Below are 23,711 nucleotides of genomic sequence, written 5' to 3' on the forward strand. Positions count from 1 at the left end.
TGTGATGCTGATGGCCCCAATGACCTGTCATCTGACCACATGGTGTGTGCATCAAAAGACCAATAGGCAGAGAACTTCCCACTGTCCCGGGGACTTGAGCTCAGCTGAGTGCCTGCCGTTGATCTGTTGACACAGGCTACTTGGATTGGCCATTTATCTGTCACTCCATATGTTCATCTGGATCTAGACCTGTCCACTGCCTCTTCAGCACACACACACACACACACACACACACACACATTTTACTTCTGTTTGTTGTGATCAACCCTTGAGTCTGGGTTCAACCCTTACCAGTTGCCTCAGTATTTCCAGAAGATGGGAGAGCTAGTTAGCTGACCGCTGGGGAGCCTTCTTCCCCGTCCCTATCAGTTCCCAGTTCTGCCTCCCAGTCCTCTTGGAAGAGCATTGAACTCTGCAGTGGCCTTTTTAATACTTTGTGCTCATTCTCTCTCTCTCTCTCTCTCTCTCTCTCTCTCTCTCTCTCATCTCTCTCTCTCTCTCTGTGTGTGTGTGTGTGTGTGTGTGTGTGTGTGTGTGTGTGTGTGTGTGTGTGTGTGTGTTTGTGTGTGTGTTTACTGTGTGGTACATAAGGTGTGGTCCAAGAATTAACATTAATAGTTAAGACAGAAAAAAAGAAGCTGTGTTTGCCTCAGCAGGCTGTCAAGGAAATAGAAATTATTCGGCAAATTGAAGCCAATAAAACTACCTTATCTAATTTATTGTTAGTCAATAAATTCTGATACTATGGAAGGACACAGACACGTTTGCCTGTTTTTGACATAGCATGCTTATGACATAGATCCATTTTCATTGATCAATTTGTGCCTTGATTTCTTTTAGGATGTGGTGAATGTTTGAATCTAAATTCACCCTATGACATCACTACCCAAACCTCTGATACCACTAGGGCTATCTACACTGAGAAAACTTGAAAGACAGGGACCAGGACAAAGGCTGTAGCCCTCTAAGCACTGTAGTATAGTGCTAGAAAAAGAAAATGAGATGACACCAGGCTAGACCACAGAAGTGTATGGCCATACATGGACGCCATGGGTGTACTGAACAGGTATGGAAGCCGAGCCGGCTTTCTGGTCCTTTCTGCTCGTGTCTTATTAGCCATGGAACCTTGAACACATTACTTGGTCTTAGAGTAGAGTTACTTTATGGTCTCTTCTGTATATCTTTTAAAATGCTGTAATTCCATTGAAAACATATCATGTGTGAGTTTCAGACTTAAGCTAGACCTACATTAGAAACATAAAAATCTTAGTCAATAATTTCAACTGACCTATAAAATCAGACACATCTTGAGTCCTTCTCACCTGGAGTACTGGATGTAGACATTGATAACATGAAATTACCTAAGTGTGAGTGGAAAATATGCATAATGCTTGACTGACATAAAAAAAAAAAAACCATCCCCAATGACAAGTGCCTGGTTGCAAATCCAATTGACCTACCAATGAAAAGGGCAATGTTGAAACCTTCAACCTTGTCCCATTTCAATCAGAACACAGAGTTAGGACTTTCAAACTTCTATTTTTCCATTAGTGTGTGCATGAAAGGTGAAGGTGGCATCCTTGGCAAATAGGTGAACTATTTTTATTAAGAATTGATTGTTGTGCTCTGGTTTTCATTTGAATTGTCACAACAGACAAAATTGTGTGTAGAGGATCCATGAAAGAGTTCTAAGTGCCCTATAAATATAAGATGATTTGAAACTGTCCTGGTTTAATTTAAGGCCTGCAGCTGTTCCTGTAGAGAAGCATCAAGTTTCAGAGTTACAAAGACAATGAAAATAAAGAGAGAGGGAGTGTCTGTCTCCCAAGGGGAAAGTAAGATTAACCCTGTGTGTCCTGTGGCCCTGCTCCGTCTACGCAAGGTTTGCTGCTAAGACATAAATCTCAAAGTATGTCATTTAGTCTGCTTTACTTCATGTTGCCAGGCAGTATGCAAATAATGCAAAATATAAGATTAAGATGATTCAAAAGGTTGATATATTTATGCCTGATAAAAATTAAATGATCTAAATATTTTTAAATAAAGACATTTAGCACCAGATGGTTACATTCACATAACTTGTTAAATGGATATATTACCTTCCTTGAAAATAGCTATCATCATTTTAATATGTAAAGTTGACTTACCTTCTGTTTCTTACGGTAACCACGATGTAAATTTCTTTCTCAAATAATAAAGTTTTTTCACTTACAGTTGGACTTAAGGAAAGTGTTTTTCAAAGACAGACTGTTTGTTATTGGATAGTTTCCTCATCTCTGGGTAAGAAATCGAACCCTTAAAGCAGGGAAGCCCAAAGTCTAAGACTGTGAGCTACTGTGATGTGATTGTGGTGAGGCTTGGCATCCGAGTTCACCAAAGAGGCCTACTTACTCTTTCTCCTTCAAGAGAAAGATTCTTTTCCAAAAGTGGAGCAGGATTTACATGTCAGGGTGCTGGCTTTGCAGAAACGGTTGGGATTCTGTGTGGCCCTGGCTTGGGTTTGGCACACCCGAGGGTATGGGCTGGAATTGGTTCCCAGTTTTAGGAGAGTCTGAGCGATTGAAGTCATGGGGTAAAATTAGATTCGCCTGTTGCTGCAGGAGGGGCAGAAACCTGAGCTGAGGGAGCCTTTTCTTGGGGCAGAGCCAGTGAAGTCAGTGTCCGCCTCGTCCTACACAAATGGGAGTTTAAATCTTTCCACCCCTGCAGAGCTCAGCCTCACGTCTGGAATCAGTTCATCAGTGTGGTTTCTGAGTCGCTAAGGTAAGCAAACAGCTTGGATTTTATATGATTAATGTGTAGCTTATAAATCAAACAGGTACAAGGTTCCTTACTTTTTTTCTCCCCCAGTGGCATAATGGTTAATAATCGGAAATAATGCTGAATAAATTCTCTCAATTGTATTTTAATTATTAACACAGTCCAGTCCCCTCTCACGTCACCTGAGTCAGCCATCCCAGGAGTTTCTGTGCTATGCAGTCAGCCTGGCTGTGTGGCTGACATTATACACTTGTCATAACGATGTGACTGTGTCACGGGATGTGGACTCTGACAGTTAAACAGAGCAGTTATACTCTTTAAAATCATCTTCAACTCCACCCAAGCCTTTCTGGTAGACTGAGTCTGGCGATCCAGACTTTCTGGGTGGTTTTCTTAGAGACACTAATAGGTGAAAATGGAGACAAAGTCAAGGTGCTTTGAGAATGAATAACACAAGAGCGAACTGTCAAGCCCGCTCGGGAACTGATCCTGGACTGTTTCCCTCACTAGATTTGGAAAAAAAGAAAGTGTTATGCACAAACAAAAGCCATCCTGTGCGGTAACTATAAAGAGGAACGAACGTGCTTTTGACTGCTCACATTAGGCTTGTTTCTTGTGTTACTAAGTTACTATGTGGCGAGTGGAAAATGTGAGTTACTTTTAAAGGAATGAAGGAAACCAGGGGAGAACAACTGGGCTGGTTGAAGGATTAGCCCCAGGACGGGTGAGTCTGGGTTCACAGGAGCTATAAAAACCTGCCCTGTTTGCTTTTTGCCTCTGTTCTTGGAAATATCTAGATACAAGGAGGTCCACTTTGGGAGTTTCAAAACTAGTGGTTCAAGAGGAGTTAATTTTGTGAGTTCTAGAATGGCTTGAGATTTTCTTTTAAAGCCAAAGAGACAGTAGTGTCTCAGATGGTTAGGTCTGCCATTCTGAAGACTGCCAGGTTCCCAAGTGACCTTGACAAAGATGGCAGTTAAATATCGAAAATAACACCCTTCCATCTTGTCCTATAAAAATACACTTCCTGGGGCTCGAGGTATAGTTCTGTGATCCAGTGCTTGCCTAGCATGGGTGAAGTCCTGGGTTCAAAGTAGTTAGATGATGATGATGATGACGATGATGATAGATAGATAGATGATGGATAGATAGATGATAGATCGATAGATGATAGATGAAAGATAGATGAAAGATAGATAGATAGATAGATAGATGATAGATAGATAGATAGATAGATAGATAGATAGATAGATAGATAGATGGGACAATGATCTTCCAGTCATTAAGCTAAATGCAATTAACTGCTATTAAATGCAATATGAAAACTAACACAGACTATAGACTACAGTGGCGCCAACTCCATTCAGTACTGTGTGGTAGGTGTTCTGTTTCAGCCCTTCCCTTCCCTCTGGCCAACCAAGACCCCTTGCTGCTCGCCATCCATGCCCAACTTCCCTGTGGCTTCCTAGAGAAAACAGACAGAGCTCTGAGACTAAGTCTGCCACTTCCGCATTCCTTCAGGCCACGCCTTCTTTCTACCTCCCCTCTTAGATCAGTATCTAGGTAGCTCTAGCCTTGTCTGGCCCCATGACAAAGCCCTATCGTTCAACTCTTGAGTCTGGGTTCAACTCTTACCAGATACATCAGCGTCTCCAGCAGACCTCTGGGAGAGCTGGTTACCTGACCACTGGGGAGCCTTCTTCCCTGTCCCTATCAGCTCCCAGTTCTGCCTCCCAGTCCTCTTGGAAGATCCTTGACTCTGCAGTGGCCTTTTAAAAACTTTGTAGCCATTCTGGTGTGTGTGTGTGTGTGTGTGTGTGTCTGTGTCTGTGTGTCTGTGTGTGTGTGTGCATGAGGTGTGGTCTGGGAATTATCGTAAGTAGTTAAGACAGGAAAAAAGAAGCTGCGTTTGCCTCAGCCGGCTGTCAGGGAAACAGGTTATTTGACAAAGTGAAGCTAATGAAATTGCCTTACCTTCAGCTCTATGGCCTTCTTATGACAACTGTAGAACCTGTCCCATCCTTTGCTATTTCTTCCCCTATAAACACTTTTTAATTTTGTCATGTTGTCATGTAAGGAATTTTCTAAGGAAGTCTGTACAGGAGTATTTTGTATTTTGTAAGGAGTAAGTAAAGTCCTGAGTGAATATGTATTGTTTGATAAGGGCCAGCCATGTCAAGGACCCTAATGCCTTAGACCCATGGGAAATGGCAAGGCTTTTCCAGGGTGAGGCTCCAAGGAATTGCAAAGCCTTGCCCTAATGGTCGCTGGGTGGATGTTGATACTGTGTGAAGAAGACGTCCACTTCTTTCTCTGCCTGCCCCGGCTGTTCCTACAGAGGGATCCCTTTTCAGCTGTGTATAACAACTTCTTGTTTATCTGTGTGTAATAACCCTGCCTCACTGTCTATCTGTATGCAATAACCCCACCCCTGTGCAGCTATAGATCATAAACACACTGAGCTTCTCCATCAGAGAGCCTAGCCCACCCAACACCAGCTTTCCTGTGTCCATGTGTCTGTCATTTCTTCATTCCCTCATTGCCCGAGTCAGGGTTTTGGGACCCAAGCTGTGCAAGGACAAGGCAGTGATTGGTGGCTTCATAGAGCATTTCAGACTTCTCTCAATCTCCCTCAAAATACCTAAGTCAGCTGGACTTTAGGGTGACTGGTGTGAATGCAGCACAGATGAAAAAAAGAAAAAACTAAACTAATTATTAAGTATATATTAGGAGGACTTGATGGTGAAAATCATTTTTATGTGATCACTATTTAAAATATTTTAGTATGAATGTAATGGAGAAAGCATATTAGTAAGTAAGATCTCTTATTTAATCACTTTAGTAAACTGGCATTGGAAAGACTTTTGATTAGCACATTGTAAAATAGTTGCAAGGTAGGGTGCAATATTTCAATATGTCTATGCATGAAATCAGGCCAATTAGTATATCTATTATCTTAAATACATATTGCTTCTTTGTGGTGATAACACTCCAGATCCTAGCTTCTGGTTATTTTGAAACACATGATATATTTTTAAAACTACAGGTAATAATTGGCTTGTTGCTCTGACAAAATATCAGACCAAAGGCAACTCAAGAAAGGAAGAGTTTATTTCCACTCACAGTTTGAAGCAGTATAGTGTGGGAGACCAGCTCCCACCTTTTGAATGGTTCTTATGAGAAAGAGATAAGAAAATAATAGATTAGAAAGAGAGCCCTAGTTGATGAGAAGAAAGACAGAAACACAGGATAGCTTCAGGAGGGCCTGGATCACCACCCAACAGCCCTTTCCATTTATTCAAAAGGGCTTTTTATAACAATGCCAAGGGGTGGGGCAAAGGACCTCCCCCTTGCTAGACCAAAGCACATGGCACAGCCAAGTGTAGACCCTTCCAAATACCTGGTAACCAAGTTCTCACTAGGAAACCTCTGTGGGTCACCGCAGTGTAGTCCATCATTGTGGAGAAGGCATGGCAGTAGGAACAGAGACAGCTGGTCAACCTCTGTGGTGATATTTTGTTGTAATCTAATAAAACTTGCCTGAAGATCAGAGGACAGAGCCAGCCACAGAGTTAGCCACAGAGGTCAGGTAGTGGTAGCACATGCCTTTAATCCTAGCACTCTGGAGGCAGAGATCCGTCTGGATATCTGTGAGTTCAAAGCCACCCAGGACTACATGAGATTAATCCAGTTTGAAAGAGAAACAGCCGGGCAGTGGTGGCACACACCTTTAATTCCAGCACTTGGTATCACACACCTTTAATCCCAGCACTAGGAAGGTTGAGACAGGAAGTGATATGGCTGGCAGAGAAAGGAATATAAGGTGTGAGGAGACAGGAATTAGGCTCTTTCCAGCTGAGGACTCAGAGGCATTCAGTCTGAGGATTCGTGGAGTCAGGATCTCCTCTTTTTGGCTGAGGAGTTGGCAAGGTAAGAAGTGGCTGTGGTTTGTTTCCTCTGATCTTTCAGTATTCACTCCAATATCTGGCTCCAGGTTCTTATTAAAAGACCATTTAGGATTCATGCAACAAACCTCCGCACTTGCAGTCAGGAGTTAGGGAAGGTGAGAGATGAATGCTGGTGTTTAGTTGGTCCTCTCTCCTCTTTATTCGGTCCAAGATACAGGTTCACGGGATGTTCTCACCTTCATTCAGAGTGGGTATTCTCTCAGCTAAACTTCTCTGGAAACACCCTCACCCAAAGGTGTATCTCCTAGGTGGTTCTAAATCCAGTCAAGTTGACAATGAAGGTTATTTTTAACCTACTGTGAGATAGACCACAAGATGCTATTTCTCCTAACTATAATCTAGCACCTGTGGATCAATCTCTTTCATCCCTCCCTACCTCGACTTTCCCAGCCTCTGGAAACCAACATTCCACTCTCAACTTCTATGAAAAGTCTTTAATTAATTAATTAATTAATTAATTAATTAATACTGTTTTTGGAAACAGGGTCTTATTATGTAGCTCTGGCTGTTCTGGAACTAACGATGTAGACTAGGCTGGCCTCAAACTCACAGAGATCCACCTGCCTCTGCTCCTGAGTGCTGGGATTGAAGAGTCTACCACTATGCCCACCTTTGCTTGGCTTTCCATGCCTGACTTATCTCACTTAACATTGCCATGCCCAGTACCACCTGTGCTGTCACAAGCAACAGGATTTTGCCATTTTTGTGGCTGAAGAACATTCCATTGTATTTATGTATACTGCATTGTCTCTGTCCACTCATCGGAAGCTGCATACCTTCTGTTGATTCTGTACTTTGATTTTTCTAACACTCAGTAGACATGGGATGCTGGAGTCCTCTCAACACACAGATCTTGCTTCCCGAGGATACAGACCCTGTAGTGGGATTGCAGGATGACATGGATGTTCTGCTTTTAGCTTTCTGAGGAAACACATACTTTTAACTGTAATGTCTGTACTAATTTACATTCCACACATACTATGAAAGAGCTCCAGTTTCTCCACACTTTCACTAACATTTGCAATCCTTCATCTTTTTATGATAGTCATTCTAATAGATACGATGCTACCATTATAGGTTTGAATAGTGATTGCAGTTTTTGTCAACTTGACAAACTAGAGTCGCCTGAGGTGACTCTGTCTCAACTGAGGAAATGCCTCTGTTGGATTAGCCTGTGGGCATGCCTGAGGAACGTTTTCTTTATTGATGGTTTGTGTGGGAGGGCTCAGATTACTGTGGGTGGTGCTGCCCAGGATGGTGGTCCTGCATGGTATAAGAAAGCAGGCTGAATAAATCATGAGCTAGAAAACAGCTTTCCTCTGTGACCTCCGATTAAGTTCCTGCCTCCAGGCTCCTGCTTGAGGTCCTGCCCTGACTTCCTTTGATGATGGAGTGTGATCAGGTGGTCCATCAGTTTCTCTTTGGGCATCTGCATCACTTTTGTAATATTTGAGACATAGTGGCTTGCTTGGATATCATGCCTTCCCAGTTGTAGTCTCTATATCTTGACTGATAATATCACCCTGTGTTACACAACCTTGATATTGGAAACGGGCTCACACAGCTGAGCGCGGGATCACAACCACAAGAAGCTGAAGTAGTCTTCCTCATGCAGACAAGAGAACAGTAGGTGCCCAAGCATCATATACAGAAGCAGACATTCACAGAATACAGTAGGCACTGACTGCAATACGATGCAGAAGAAAACATTGGGAATCCCCTGTAACACGTTAAGAAGAAAACAGTAGGTGCTTTCTATGATCTCACACAGAAGAAAACCATAGGCGTCTACCTTGCATTCACAGAAAGAACAGTGAAAGTGTCAGATCTTTCAACCACTGTGGGAGCCCACAGAGGTTTCCTGGTGAGATCTGAGCTTGCTTTACCCAGCAGGGGTATGGATATGCATAAGAGGATGGATTGATCACATGCGTGGTTACCAGATGTTTGGAAGGGTCTGCACTTGGCTAGGGGGAGGTGTTTTGTTCCACCCTTTGGCATTCCTTTAAAAAGCCCTTTAGAAGAGACAGAAGGTAGATAAGGACCCAGGCCCTCCAGAGGCTATCCTGTGTTTCTGTCCCTCTCCCCTCTATATTTCTATCTAAATCTCTTATTCCTCACTCTTCAAGAGTACTCTGACAAAAAAAGTGTGAGCGGGTCCCCCACAAACCACCACACTCGGATTCCTGTTTTCAGATATACTTCGTATAGTACTAACCCAATAACTATTAGGTACTCACAAAAACACAAAGAAAACAGAAGGTGCCCACAGTCATGTGATACAGGAAAATTAGGCACCCTCGACAACGACTCAGAAAAAACAGAACAGTAGGCATTCACTATCACATGACAGAGGGAGGCACCCAGTAGTCGGCGTCCACTATCGCCTGATGCAGAAGTGCTGTGTCCAAGCCCTCAGCAGTTGCTTGTAGAATTTTGTCACCACTGTTGCAGCCACTTACAACTTTCCTGTCCCCACATGACGTATGTGCGGTAACTCAGGGGCCGATGCTTCGCATGCTGAGGATGGAAGTCAGGTTGGCAGTGAGTAACACCAGATTGTGTTTAAGGCTAAGGAGGCCGAGGGACATGGTTTTCATTACAGCCCCTTAACACATGCACGTTGAGGTGCCTTTAGTACTGTTCTTACCTGGTGGCTGTGCCGAATGGAAACGTGTGTCATTTGCGACAGTTCAGCCTCCTGTTGCTGAGGACTCCCACGGTTTCTGAGTGCGCTGACCAAAAACCCAGACAAAACGCCGAGGGAAGTAGGGAATGGAGCTGCTTACTGTTGGAAACACGACACTGTGTTCTGAAATGAGCCTGTGGCTGAAGTGAACAAAGCGAGACCACAGTGTTGTAAGCTAAAAAACAGTAGGGCAGTCAGCTGGGCCTTTGCTCTTCCCTCTGTTCTTTCTAAAAAGACATCCTTTTGGGTTTGTCAGGGTCTGAGTGCTGTGTTCTGGTGGCTTGGTATACTTCTCGAGGACCTTTTTTTAAAAAACTGCCATTTTAAAAGCCGATCCCACTATAAAAGAGCAAGAACAATTTTATGACTTTTTAATGTGTTTGTGAGCACGCATACATGGTGCCCTTTGTCACTTGGATACATGTATAATAGGGCTATCTATGTGCTATTCTGATAATCAGACTGCTTGGAGAGAGTCCAGAATTATGACCCAGCAGCTTCTCTGTCTTGAGGTAAATCAGATAGAGTGACTTGGGCAAAAATGAAGCAGAACTATCTCTAAAACTATTTGGTCATTGAAATGTGGTCATGAATTTGGGACAGTGATAGAAATGGAGTCATATTATTCATTTTACTATGAGAAGGACTACTACATATATGTAGATGCACATGCATATTTATAACTCAGTCGTGTAAATCCATGCAGAGAGGCTGGCTGAAGTCACACTTGGGGTACATAGTCATATTTCAGTCCTGTGTGGATGGAGCAGTAGAGGTCAGAGAGAAGTGATATTTTTAGACAGGCTCAGACTAACTTCAAACTCACCATTCTCTTGCCCAGACCTGCCCGAGCTAACATGCTCTGCTTCTGTGGCCTTTTCTGAGCTCTACCTTCCAATATACACATTTTATTTCCAGCTTGTCCTAGTTTGCTTTCATGGTGGTCTGAATGAGAATGGCCCCACAGGCTCATATAATTGAATGCTTGCCAACAGTTGGTGAACCATTTAGGAAGGATTAGGAGGTGTGGCTTGTTGGAAGAGGTGTGTCACTGTGGGTGGGCTTTGAGGTTTCAAAAGCCCATGCCATTCCCAGTCTCTCTCTCTCTGCCCAGTGCTTGTGTCTCAAGATGTAAGCTCTCAGTTCCTACCTCAGTGCATGGCTGCATGCCTACTGCCATGCTCCCAGCCATCATGGACTCTAATCCTCTGAAACTGTAAACCCCAAATGGACTCTTTCTCCTTTAAGTGGCCTCGGTCATGGTGTGTTCTCACAGCAACAGAAAAAGTAGTAAGACTTTTTTTTATTGCTGTGATATAACACGAAAAGTGTTTATTTGGCTTAGAGGTCCTAATCACAGTCCATTACTGAGGGAAGTCAGGGCAGGAACTCAAGGCAGGAACCTGGAGACAAGAAGGGAAACACGGAGGAGTGTTGGTTACTGGCTCACCCCCAGGCTCAGGTCCAGCCTATTTCTTCCCAGAGGTGGCCCATCCACAGTAAGCTAAACCCTCTCCCACATCAATCATTAGGCAAGAAAATTCCCCATAGACTTGCCTATAGGACAATCTGATGAGGCATTTTCTCAATTGAGAGTACTTCTTCCCAGATGACCCTAGTTTGTTTCAAGTTCATTAAAACAAACAAACAAACAAAAAACCCTTATCACTACACAGCTTTGTATACCCTGTCAGATGTGTGGGACTCAGTATACTGTGAAATTGTAAACTACGTAACTCACCCTTTGAGTTCTCAGACAGAATTGAATTTGTAGGTTTTCAAGACTGACTAGATTTTTTTTTTTTAACATACCCACCCCCCTTATGAAATCTTGGTGTTTTGTTTGTTTGCTGTTTTTGTTTGTTTGAAAGTCTGGCCACATAGCTGAGGCTGACCTTGAACTCAAGTCCCTGCTGTCTGAGGTTCTGTGTAATAGGATTGTAAGCATGCACCCCCACACCTGGCTCCCTTTTAAAGTGATATGCTATTAACTCCTTTTGAGCATGATTCATATGTTAGTCATCTTGGTGTGCCTAGCTCCTGGAAGTGTCTTGTCTAAAGCAGACATGTAAGCAAGGGCTGCTTGAAATACAGTAAGACAGATTAGACAATTCATTCAACCATTTGCCGGTTTAACAGGAATCAAAGGTGGGACCAGAGTGATGGCTCAGTGCTTAAGAGCATTTGTTGCTCTTCTAGAGATCTGGGTTCAATTCCCAGCATCCACATGGTGGCTCACGAGCATCTGTAATTCCAGTTCTAGAGGATCCAGCAACCTCTGGTCTCCATGGGCACCGAGTGTACATGGTGCACAGACATGCATGCGGGCAAGACACTCATACATACAAAATAAAATAATTTCTTTAAAAAAAGAATCAAAGAATGTGTTAGATAGAATACTCATCTGTAAGATTGTTTTGCTTAAATAACAGAGAGCTATGAATTAAAAATATGGCAAATCTGATGTTTTTGTAAAAACACTAATGACTTATATCTAATGAATGAGCAATAAAAATACTGATATTTACATTTGAGCCATGCATTTAAAGTCAATAATAATTAGGCATAATACCAATATATTTAGAAGGATGGTTAACAGGAAGTACAATTTTTAATGCTAACATAAATTATTTAAAACTAGCTTATAAAATGATTATTTTTTCAATATATATAAATTAAAGTACAGAATTACTCCATGTCATTGAGTACAAGTCTGAAGTTCCAGAATATTCACTCTGTCCATTGCTGTTGTACAAGGTTATAACTAGATCACAGAATGCTCTGTGTTTTCAGGTCAGTACAATCTCTTGTCAACATGAACTCCACTTTGCATGACCTCAAAGCACTAGGGAACTGCTGTCCTGCCCAGTGCTGATTAGAATAAATATCTGAAAGACACTAGCTGAACTTCCGGGGTCCCTTTCCACAGGCATTTGGTTTCGGTACCAACAACAAAATCGGCTCTTTAGGAAGACTATATTGTATGCTACCTGGTCATCAACTCACGCTTATCGGAGAAAGGCCTTGTTAATACAACGCAGCTGACATCAGCAGGTAACAGTTTAGGCAGAAACATTAGAGAGGCACTCATCAAACACGAGAATGAGGCGCAGTGGCTCATGCCTGAACTCCCAGCACCCAGGAGACAGAAGTCAAAGGACTGCCATGAATTTGAGGCCAACCCAGGCCAGAGTGAGTTCTAGGCCAGCCTGGGCCATAGAGTGAAATATTGTTTGTTTGTTTTTTTGAAGTAAATAAGTAATACTGGTATGAATTTAACAGCAGGTGTGCTCAACAGCAAATGGAAATGGTTCAGGTAAATTCAGCCAAAGGAGGGAGAATCAGGAAGCATCCCCAAGCTCCTGACAGCACATGGGCTGGACTCAGGAAGTGGGCCTAGCTCCTCACTCATGTGAGCGATACAGTTGCAAAGGTGAGGGTGACCATAAGCCCAGGACAGCTCGTGCCCAGGTTCCCCTTTCCAGGGAGAAGTGCCTGTGAGAGCAGTGAACCCATGGAGCCTCCTCACCACCTCTGCACATGCAAATGAGAAAATTCAGACCCCTCACGTTTCATTGATCTATATCCAGTTTCAATTGAAACAAAATGCTCTGGGCGCTTGATCACATAATGTATTCAGCTTATTCAGCAAGTATTTACTGAGCTCATCCACTATGGCAGATGCTGTTCAGCTGCCAGGACACAAGAAAGTGGCCAAACAGTTGGGGACCCGACCTTCATATGTGGTGACTGAAGCAAATACAGAAAAACACCCGGATAAAGTCCACAGTGTCGCCTGTAGGGCTGAGTGATATGGGGCGAACTTTAGCAGGAAGGAGCAGAGTGCCATCTCAGCTAGGTGACAGAGCAGGGACCGCCAGGAGGTGAGAGGTGCCAGGAAGTTACCTGGGAGAACTGTGCAGGGGACAGCAGCTGCCGGGCAGGAGTCACACTTGGGGCACACACACATTCACACCTACAACCTGTGGGGCTGGAACTCAGGGCACGAGAGAATGCTGCTGAAAAGGAGTTATGTAAAGTGAGGTGCCTGTGGATATTGGGATCCTGGGTTCAAAGTAAGCCCAGGCTAGGAATGAAAGTGTGTGTGTGTGTGTGTGTGTGTGTGTGTGTGTGTGTGTGTGTAGTGTGTGCATGTGTGCATGTATGTATAAGCATGTGTGTATATGGGATCCCTTCCCTTACACATGCATGCACATTAGTAAAAACGCTTCTGAAAGTGGAGTCCAAGGTCTGGGCCTCAGTATGGAGTCTAGGCAAAGTGGACAAGGAGAGAGCATAGAGTATCAGTTGCCGTGAGAAGAAAGCCAAGTGGGTTTCCAGAAGCCAAGTAAGAAAACTGCTCAGGAAGGAGGTGATGATGATCCTAGGCCACCAGGCTGTATTTTGTTTAGCAGAGAGGAAATCACCAGTGACTTTGCCTGAGCAAGGCCAAAGGAGTTCTAGAGAGAATGGAAGACACAGAATTCAATGACACCAAGGCCAACCAGTCACCTAGCTGGAGAGGAGCAGACACACCCCTTAGGCCCGGCTACCAGTCACATCCCTCAGGAGGCTGTAGGCCGTGGCTTCTTCCGCCTAAAGCTGCTTCTCCAGCCTTGTACATCATACAGTCGTTGGTAGTCTGTCCACACTTAAAATACTGGACGGTTTGAGTTCCCCAACACTTCATTTTCTTTTTATTATATATATATGTGTGTGTGTGTGTGTGTGTGTGTGTGTGTAGGTATGTGTGTGCAAATTGATTAAAATCTGAAAATATGGCCATTAGATTTTAAGTGAATTGGTTACATCCAAATTATTTTAAGTAACAAGTTAAATATCTTCCTGTGGTTGAAACAGTATGACATGTTTCAAAGTAATAGTATCTCTCTCTCTCTCTCTCTCTCTCTCTCTCTCTCTCTCTCTCTCTCTCTCTCTTGTTCTTCTTTTGAGATAGGGCTTTATGCAGTTGGCCTTGAGCTCACCACGTAACCAAGAATTCCTTTGAACTCTCCCCCTGGAGCTCTGGGCTTACAGTGGTGCATGTCATACCCAGCTTCTGATCTCTTTTTTAAAATTATTACTTCTAGAAATTTAGGCCTGGGGTAAATTTGTTTTCTAGACTCATAAGTCAGCACTGACAACTAAGTTCTCCCTCCTCCCTCCGTCCCCTCTCCTGTCTCTCTGCCTCCTGTACTCCCCGAGAAGATGGTACGAGAACAGTACACCACAGTCACGGAGGGCACCCACATCGAGCGGCCCGAGAACCAGCACGTCTACAAGATTGGGATTTACGGCTGGAGGAAACGCTGTCTCTACCTCTTCGTTCTTCTCCTGCTCGCCACCCTGGTTGTGAATCTCGCTCTCACGATCTGGATTCTGAAAGTGATGTGGTTTTCTCCAGTGAGTATCGCCTTTGCCTGAGCATGCTCCAGATGTACTGGATTACTGTCTTAATAGTGCGTGGATAGAGGTTTGCTGTCTTCATCAGGATTGTCAGGAGATAATGGCATCATCCTCTGACTCATTGTAAACTATAGGGTGCTGATTTTTTGGTCCTTATTGCCTTGTATTTTTCATTAATCATTATCTCTGTAGGGTAGGAAAATTCTAATCTTGAATTTGTGGTTGATTGTGTCAAGATGTCTTAGTGGTCACTTGTAGAATATGTCTATAGGACTATATAAATCAGTTTCCTAATGTTGTCAATCCTATATGTTTAGCATTTGTACACTTGCTCTCATCTAATTAAATTAGCAGAATAAAATATCTGAGGCGGGTATATGTTTGCTTTTAAAGAAGAGAATTTTTGTTTTTCATTTAGTTTTTTAGTTTGTTTCCTTTATTCTTGGTAATTTTATGCATGTATACATTAAAATACAATCGTGTTTACCCCCATTTCCCCCTCCAATTCTCCCCATATCTCTCTTAACAGATCCAACTCCCAATTTTATGTCATTCTTTTTATAACTAATTCCAATGAGTGCTGTGCGCATGTGCCAGGGTGTGGGGCCGTCCACCGGAGCATGGGAAATCTAGCTACCAATGGCCACATCCTAAGAAAAGTGATTCTCTCTCCCTCTGCAGTTATCCACTGCCATAGCTCCCCGGTAAGGGCTGTGGCCCAGAGTTCATCTACCCATCCATGCCAGAATTTGGACTGGCTTGGTCTTGAGAAGGTAACCGCAGCTGCTGAGAGGTCCTGAGTGCACCCACCCATGCCCCAGAGAACTTTCACGGCTCTCCTCCCCATCCTCCAGCTCTTATATTCTTCCTGCCACCCATTCCCTGAAGGTCCCCAAGCCTTTTGGGGAGGGACTTTATAGAGATGGCCCATTGGGAGCTGATTGACTCAATATAAAAAAGTGGTTTGTTTGGCTCACACGTTTGTAGAGTTAAGGACTCAGGTTCAGCTCTGATGGGAACCTCAAGGTGCCTGGTGGGAATGTAAGAATTCGTGTGTCGGGAAGAATCACAGCAGCAGGGCAAAAGCCAGCCAGACCGAGTGGGACCCAGCTGGGGCTTCTGTCACCCCTCTCCTATGAGAACTAACCAGGGCCTCCAGACAAATATTGCAGGTACAGGTTGCCATTGACCCAAGGGCCTTCCATGTGGACCCACTCCTTAAAAGTCCGAAAAACTGCCACCCCAATTGTCAAGCTGCTAACACAGGAGCCCTTGGAGCAGTGGTTCACAACTTTCCTAATCCTGTGACCCTTTAATATATTTCCTTACGTTGTGGCGACCCCCATCCATAAAATTACTTTTTTTGCTACTTCCTAACTAATTTTGCTACTGTTATGAATCTTACTGTAAATATCTGATATTTCTGATGGTCTTAGGTGACCCCTGTGAAAGGATTGTTCATCCCCCAAGGGGTTGCAATCCACAGGTTGAGAACCACTTTCTTGGAGGGACACACTTAAACCACGCCCAAGCCAGAGCAATGCAACATTTGCATATTTTAAACACTCTGATCTGATATGTGGGAAAACACTTCAATATTCACAACAGAGTTAGTAAATAAAATACCATTAGTCTTAAAGAATGTATTCTATTCTGAACATTTGCATACACTAAAAAATAATTGCATGATGTTATTTGCCTTGATACTTTATTACACTTCGTTTATTTTGTGGTACTGGGAGTAGAACACAGGGCCTTTTTGCTTGTTGGGCAAGTGTTCTACCATTTAGCTATGTCCCAAGAAGTCCTTGTTTTGTGCATTTGGGGATGGGATTCTAAAAATTAATGTAGAATACATTAATTTGGCAAGAGAGATCCAATGAGATAAAAATACTACTGCCAGGAACTTCACAGTTTAGTCATTATGTTTTTCCCAGGCAGCTGAGGGTGTGATGTGTGCCCAGGCTCTTTCTAAGAATGATAGCTTTAGTCTGAGGTTTAGTGTGAAATGCACTCAATGAATCCTGCATTTTCTGCATCCTTATTTCTGTCCTGCCATGATTCTCAATACCATTACTCTTGTCATATAATAAACATTTGTATTTCCACATATTCTGGTAAAATACTCATAAAAATTAAATTATAGCTTGAAAAACATTATTGAATAATTTAGTATAGAATACTATAAGTGTATTTACTATAAATATACTGTAAATTATTACTATAAATAATATGTAAGTAGAGGTTACAAATATGAGTGTGTTTAATATTAGGCAATATAGAATATAATTTATGGGTCAGAATTTATAATGATAATATTTCTGTAGCAGTATGATGGTACTAGTACCAATGCCCAGCATTTCTTCATGAAGATAGGACATCTGGACATATATCAGTTACTTTTCTGTTACTGTGATAAGACACCCTGACCAAGGCAACTTATGGAAGAGTCATAGCCACAGTCTAACTTCAGCTAGCCACAGAGCACTGAAGGTTGCTTTAAATGCTATCGTACACAGCAAAGCCTACACCAGATGCACAATATCATGTCACAGTCATGCAGTTTATAGAACTCATTTGTACAGATTTCTAAGACAACGCAATCTCAGACAAAGAAGACAGCAGTGACTTCAGGTCCCCCTCATGCAAGGCACAGCCTACACTCTCGGCCACAGTTGATATATGAGATGGTTTTCCTCCTTCAGGAATTTGTTACTGACAGTGTGTGTGTGCAGACTCTCTAGTGCTGATCTTATTGACAGTGTGTGTGTGCAGGCTCTCTAGTGCTGATCTTACTGACTGTGTGTGCAGACTCTCTAGTGCTGATCTTACTGACTGTGTGTGTGTGCAGACTCTCTAGTGCTGATCTTACTGACTGTGTGTGCAGACTCTCTAGTGCTGATCTTACTGACTGTGTGTGCAGACTCTCTAGTGCTGATCTTACTGACTGTGTGTGTGTTCAGGCTCTCTAGTGCTGATCTTACTGACTGTGTGTGTGTTCAGGCTCTCTAGTGCTGATCTTACTGACTGTGTGTGCAGACTCTCTAGTGCTGATCTTACTGACTGTGTGTGTGTTCAGGCTCTCTAGTGCTGATCTTACTGACTGTGTGTGTGTTCAGGCTCTCTAGTGCTGATCTTAACAGAATGAGATATCCTACCATTCACATTTGAATGCCTCAAAAGGCAAGAAATACAAAGCCCTAATCCACAAAAGGTGCTGGGCCCTCACCCAGAGGTGTTGAGTATCTCCTGGCCTGTGTACCTGCAGTGGAGTAACATTCACCACACAGCTTGTATGGGTGTAAGCTTGAGGCTTTGCTTTGAAAACATCATAGCTTTGAGACTACAAATTGTTTTCTAATTCATGCTTTAATTTTTTCTGTTTCGAAAAATCTTAACATATAGTATTTCTGCTTTTTAAATTTCATTTGGTTGTGGTAAGAAATAGCAGATCTACTCATGAAATTTGTAGGTGTAAAATAGAGTATCATTAACAATAGATGTGTTTTGATTCAGCACCTCTGTAGGCTTTGTTCATGTTGGCAACCTGAAAATTTATGGATATTTATTAAGCAGTCCATTTCCAAGTCCTCAGCCCCTGTAAAGACAATTGCAGTGCTGAATCTCTTGAGTGTGACTGTACAGAGATCTCATTCATATGTGATGGTCACACCACATGTGTCCTTTTGTGTCTCCTGGATGTGTAGTTTGTTTCTACATCTTTGCCACTCTGAGTGTTGCTAAAACTAACATGAGTGCACAGACAACACCCCTACATCCTAAGTTCTACTCTTTTTAATAAATGACAACCTACCTGAAAAAGAAATCAGAAAACAACCTTATTTTCAGTGGCATCAGAAAGAATAAAATATCCAGTGAAAAACCAAGGAGGTAAAAACTTGTTCATGGCAATTGTAAAACATCGATGAAAGAAAATTTAAAAGATACAAACAGATAGGGAGGAAATCATAGGTCACATTCACGGGTTAAATAATTTAATACACATGGGGCCTGGAATGTTGGCGAGCACCTGGTGTCCCATCACCAGAAGGTGGAGGCAATGCAGGGAAACCCGAGTATTCACATTCCCAAGAATGAAAAAGAACCCATGCTTTACACCACACACACAGAAGTCATCACACGCACATTAAAGACTTAAGACTAAGGCTTGTAACTGCCAACCTCCTCGGTGTGTCAGGGGATTAATAGGAAAGACTGATGACTGCCTTAGCAATGATTCCTTGTGAATGATCCTGAAAACATTAAAAAATCAATAATAGACAAATAGGACTGTATAAATTTAAAAGCTTTTGCATATTTACATCCATACATACGATAAAGATAAATTCTAAAATATATGAATGATTCTGGCAACTTGATAGCAGAAGCATTAACAAACCAATTTTGAGAATGGGCACAGGCCTGGTAGATAATTCTCCAAAGAAGCTACAAATGGCTAGTAGAATATGAAAAGTTTCTCAATCACTAATTGACAGAAAAACACCAATTACAACCACAGTAAGAGAACACTTCACATCTATCAGGATGACTATTGTCCTGATACAAAACAAAGAACAATTTTGTCCAGATTTTTTTTAAAAAGAACTTTCTTTTGGCAAGAATATGGAGAAATTGGAGCTCTGAAACATGGTTGGTGGGTGTGTAAACTGGTGCAGGCACTCTGGCAAGCATTTCACAGGCCATTAAGAGTTACAAACCTAACTACCGCATGACCCAGCAGTCGTGTGGTAGCTTACCCAAGTGAATGGAAATTTACCCAAATGAATGGAAATTTCTTTTTATTATTATTATTTTATCCATACATAAGCCAATATCCCTTCCTTATTAGGGTGATTAGTTCATTCCCAGCATCATTTGGGTAGGTACTCCCCCTACCCCTGCCCACGAATTCTCTTTATTAAATTCTATTTCTTATCTCAGCTTCCTTATTTTACTCATCTCTTGGTTTTGTTCTCTAGGAGTATATTCATGTTCCTTGAGTTGTTTGGACATATTCATGATCATCCTCTTGAATTCTTTGTCTGGAAGTTCTTCCAGGTCGTTCTCATTGGCTCTATTATTGTGGGATTAGTTATTTTTGAAGGAGACACATGCATGCATTGTCTTGGATTTTCATGGTTCCCTGTGCTGGGACTTGCACACCTGGAGTTGGTTGGGTAGAAGTGTGTGTGGAGAAAGAGGTGGTGACAGTCTGGGGGCTGCTTGCCTGACAGAATCTGGAGCTAGGGGAACCACAAAAATATGAGCCAGGGTCCCAGGACAGGGGGCTTCTTGTCCACACCAGAGACTAGGAGCTGGAAGGTGTCGGAAGTTTGGGCTGCGGCTGAAGGTCTGGAGAACCCCTGCCTGTGAGCACCAGGAGCTTAGGAGGCAGCAGGTTGAGCTGAGTGTTCAGGGTCTAGACACTGTTGGTGAAATTATTAAGGCCACTCCACGTAGTTAAAAGGGAGGTTTATTTTGTGGGGTAACTTACAAGTGAAGGGATAGGTAACAGGGTCTGGGAAAGGTGTGGCACAGTCCGGTGGTGTTCTCTGGAGAACTCTGCTCGGTCTACCTCCAGCGTCCAGGGTCCAGGAACCAAGAGCGCTCACGCATCCAGATCTCGGGTCTTCATCCAGATCTCGGCCCCGCCTTGTAGGCGTGACAGTTACCGAAGCCTCAGTGAAGTTGGAACTTCCAGATCAAAGCTGGAATGGCTACCCACTACAAGACATCACTTACCTAGCAGTGCTAGGAGCAAGGGAGGAGTGGAAGTTTGGGGTCTGGAGACCCCTTACCTGTTGGTACCAGGAATGAGTAGACACCAAAAGTTTGGGCTTTAATATCCCTTCTTGAATTCATATGTGCCAAGGAAGTATTGTGACTTGTACAAGCTTTGGCTATAAAATGATAAATGATAGTGCATTCACCATTTGCAGAAAACTGTAGAAGCTTGATCATATTCCAACCAGTGTAGAATTCTCCACCTAAATCCACCACAGTAACCTCTAGTATAGAATTCCCCACCTAAACTCAGTGTAGTGTATCACCCACATAGCTGTTAGTCAGACAAGGAAAAACATAAATTTCCAAATTAGTAAAGTGACTCTTTTTGCTTTGATCAGTATAGTAGTGACTTGTTAATTATTCAGTTATCAATCAACTCACTGTCTTTACCTCATCGTGATTTAAGACTCCATCAGAGGAAAAAGAGAGAAAGTTAATGAACAGCAATGAAGGGATGGCTGGGCCATAACTCAAAAGTAAAGCATTACCTGATGTGTTCAAAGCCCTGATTGATCCCCAGCAAAATACACACACACACACACACACACACACACACACACACACACACACACACACACACACACACCACAGCTAGAGATCTTTTGAGGAAGGGGGTGCAGGTTAATAATCCCAGGGCTGCAAGCCTGGAGGGTCAAGAATTCAAGACAACCCAGAGCTACAGAATAAGACTACTAAAGAAAAAAAAATCCATAGTACCAAGACAAAATCAAAGAGAAATCAAAAAGAAGTCTGTCTTAGTGAGGCTTTATTGCTGTGATAAAACACCATGACCAAAAGCAACTTGGGAAGAAAGGTTCTGATTCATCTTAAAACTCACAGGTCACACTCCATCACTGAGGAAAGTCAGGGCAGGAATTCAAGGCAGGAACTAAGAGGCAGGAGCTGAGGCAGAGGCCACTGAGGAGTGCTGCCAACTGGCTTGCTCCCCATGGTTTCTTCAGTCTGTCTTCTTATACCATCCAGGGCCACCTTCCAGAGCTGGCACTGCCCACAATGGGCAGAACCTCCCATATTAATCACTGATTTAAAAACTGCCCCACAGGCTTGCCGACAGCCCAGTCTTGTGGAGGTAGATTCTCAGTTGTGGCTTCCTCCTCTCAGACAACTCTAGCTTGTGTCAAGGTGGTAAGAAACCAACCAGAATGAGGTCATAAATTGAAAACAGGATAACAAAGAGCAATAGAAGTTGAAAAAGACAAAAGTCTAGGAGAGATGGGCACAGTAGCAGTGAGAAGTGAATGGGATCTAGTGAGGCCAAGTCAGTTTCTGCCTAGCTTCGATTATGAAGGACCCAAATCACAACATCTAACACGTTCAATTCTTAGAATTAAGACTTCATGCTGGGCGGTGGTGGCACACACCTTTAATCCCAGCACACAGGAAGCAGAGGTAGGCGGATCTCTGTGAGTTCAAGGCCAGCCTGGGCTATAGAGTGTGAGTTCCAGGAAAAGTGCCAAAGCTATGCAGAGAAACCCTGTCTCGAAAAACAAAAACAAACAAACAAAAAACAAAACAACAACAAAAAACCCAAAAACAAAAAACTTCATATAAGACCAATGCACACAATTACTGTTGGCTATAAATACTTGGGAAATTATAACAACTAATGTTGTTGAGCATTGAGATTCTGGAATATAACATGGTAATTAATATAAAAGATAAACCAATTAGGAAAATGGGGATTAAAAAATAAACCAGTGTGTGCCTAGGGTTGCAGCTCAGTGGTACTGTGCTTGCCTAGCTGAGTTCAGCCCTCATGCCCATCCCCTCACTACACACACACACACACACACACACACACACACACACACACACACACATTAGTGCAAGACAATGTCTTCTTACGGCAGAAACCTTTAAAATTTTATAGTTATCGATATTTTCTCACACACGATTATTTTACAGCATTCAGTGACTATAACTATAGTAAAATAGAATTAATGATACTGCTAGCTAAATTAACCTTGAAAATTAAATCCAGGGAGCAATTTTATTTGGGAAAGGGGTACAAGTAAAACAGAATTTATAATGGCAAGTGTGGTTAAGTTTATATTTCTATAAAATACTCTGTTGGCTAGTTGTGTTTGTTGTTATTTATTGTTGTAATAGTTGGCATTACCCTTTCTAAGAGGCTGAGAACTCCAAGTGAACTCATTCTTACATAGATTTGAAACTAATTTCCATTACTATGCAGCAGCTGAAGATCTGCTACCAAGGACTGTGCAATTAAGAATTTATCATTGGGCAGTTGAGTGCAGAGTTTTTAGAGGCCTCTGTGGGCATTTCCTTAGATAAGTGTTTGTTGTTAAGTAGTTGGTGATTCTTCATTGGGTGCGAGGGAATGGAAATAGATAACAACTTGATGATTTTTATTTTAATCTGAGGTGCTATCACTTGGAGAGAATTAAAAAACACCGAAAAGGATGTAGATATACAGTTGACCTTTGGCTGTTGGTGAATGCATGGTGGTCCTGGGCGGGCATCTAGATACTACATTTGAGCCAGGCATGGTGGTACACATGCTTAATCCCAGAACTCAGGGGGCAGAGGCAGGAGGATCTGGAACTCAAAGTAATCCTTGGGTGTATAATAGTGAGTTCAAGGACACCATCAAGTACATAAGACTGTCTCAAAAAGTCAAAATGTCTGTGTTTGGCATGGGAGTCCAGCTCAGTGAAGAGCACTTATCCAGCATGCATGAAACTTGAAGTCAATGCCCAGCACCCCCACCCCCCAATCACCTCTGTGTTGTTTTTTTTTTTCTAAAATCCCACTCACAACTCTCAAAATCTCCTTTAAATTAAAATCTTTGCCTCAGTGTTACAATATCACCAACTGGTCTAAAGCAGGATCCTTTCCCACCCCTGGATAACTTAGATCCTATACCCCAACATGGATGCCATCATAAGTTCCCTGATGGACTTGGTTTTAATGATGCTATTTGCTGAGTCAAAGCAACTGAAATTATAAAGGAGCTCCATATTATTTCCTTCAAGACTTAGCTCATCTTCCTGAGCTTGAGACCCAGAATAAGCAAAACTGCTCCAGAACCCCAAGATGCATTTTTCACCCTAGATATT

General features: G+C 42.6%; 1 protein-coding gene across 1 annotated transcript in view; it reads left to right on the forward strand.

Moving 5' to 3' along the window:
* The first annotated feature begins 2,613 nt into the window (after positions 1–2,613).
* Positions 2,614–23,711, forward strand: part of Sgcg (sarcoglycan gamma) — a 48,534-nt gene continuing 27,436 nt past the window's right edge. The window contains exons 1-2 of the mRNA XM_052733027.1: positions 2,614–2,763; positions 14,626–14,820. Coding sequence (XP_052588987.1) covers positions 14,626–14,820 — 195 coding nt within the window. The 5' untranslated portion in view covers positions 2,614–2,763. The remainder of the gene's footprint in view (positions 2,764–14,625; positions 14,821–23,711) is intronic.

This window comes from Peromyscus californicus, unplaced genomic scaffold (genome assembly GCF_007827085.1).
Source record: "Peromyscus californicus insignis strain IS unplaced genomic scaffold, ASM782708v3 Scaffold_12__1_contigs__length_115047231, whole genome shotgun sequence".
NCBI lineage: Eukaryota > Metazoa > Chordata > Mammalia > Rodentia > Cricetidae > Peromyscus > Peromyscus californicus.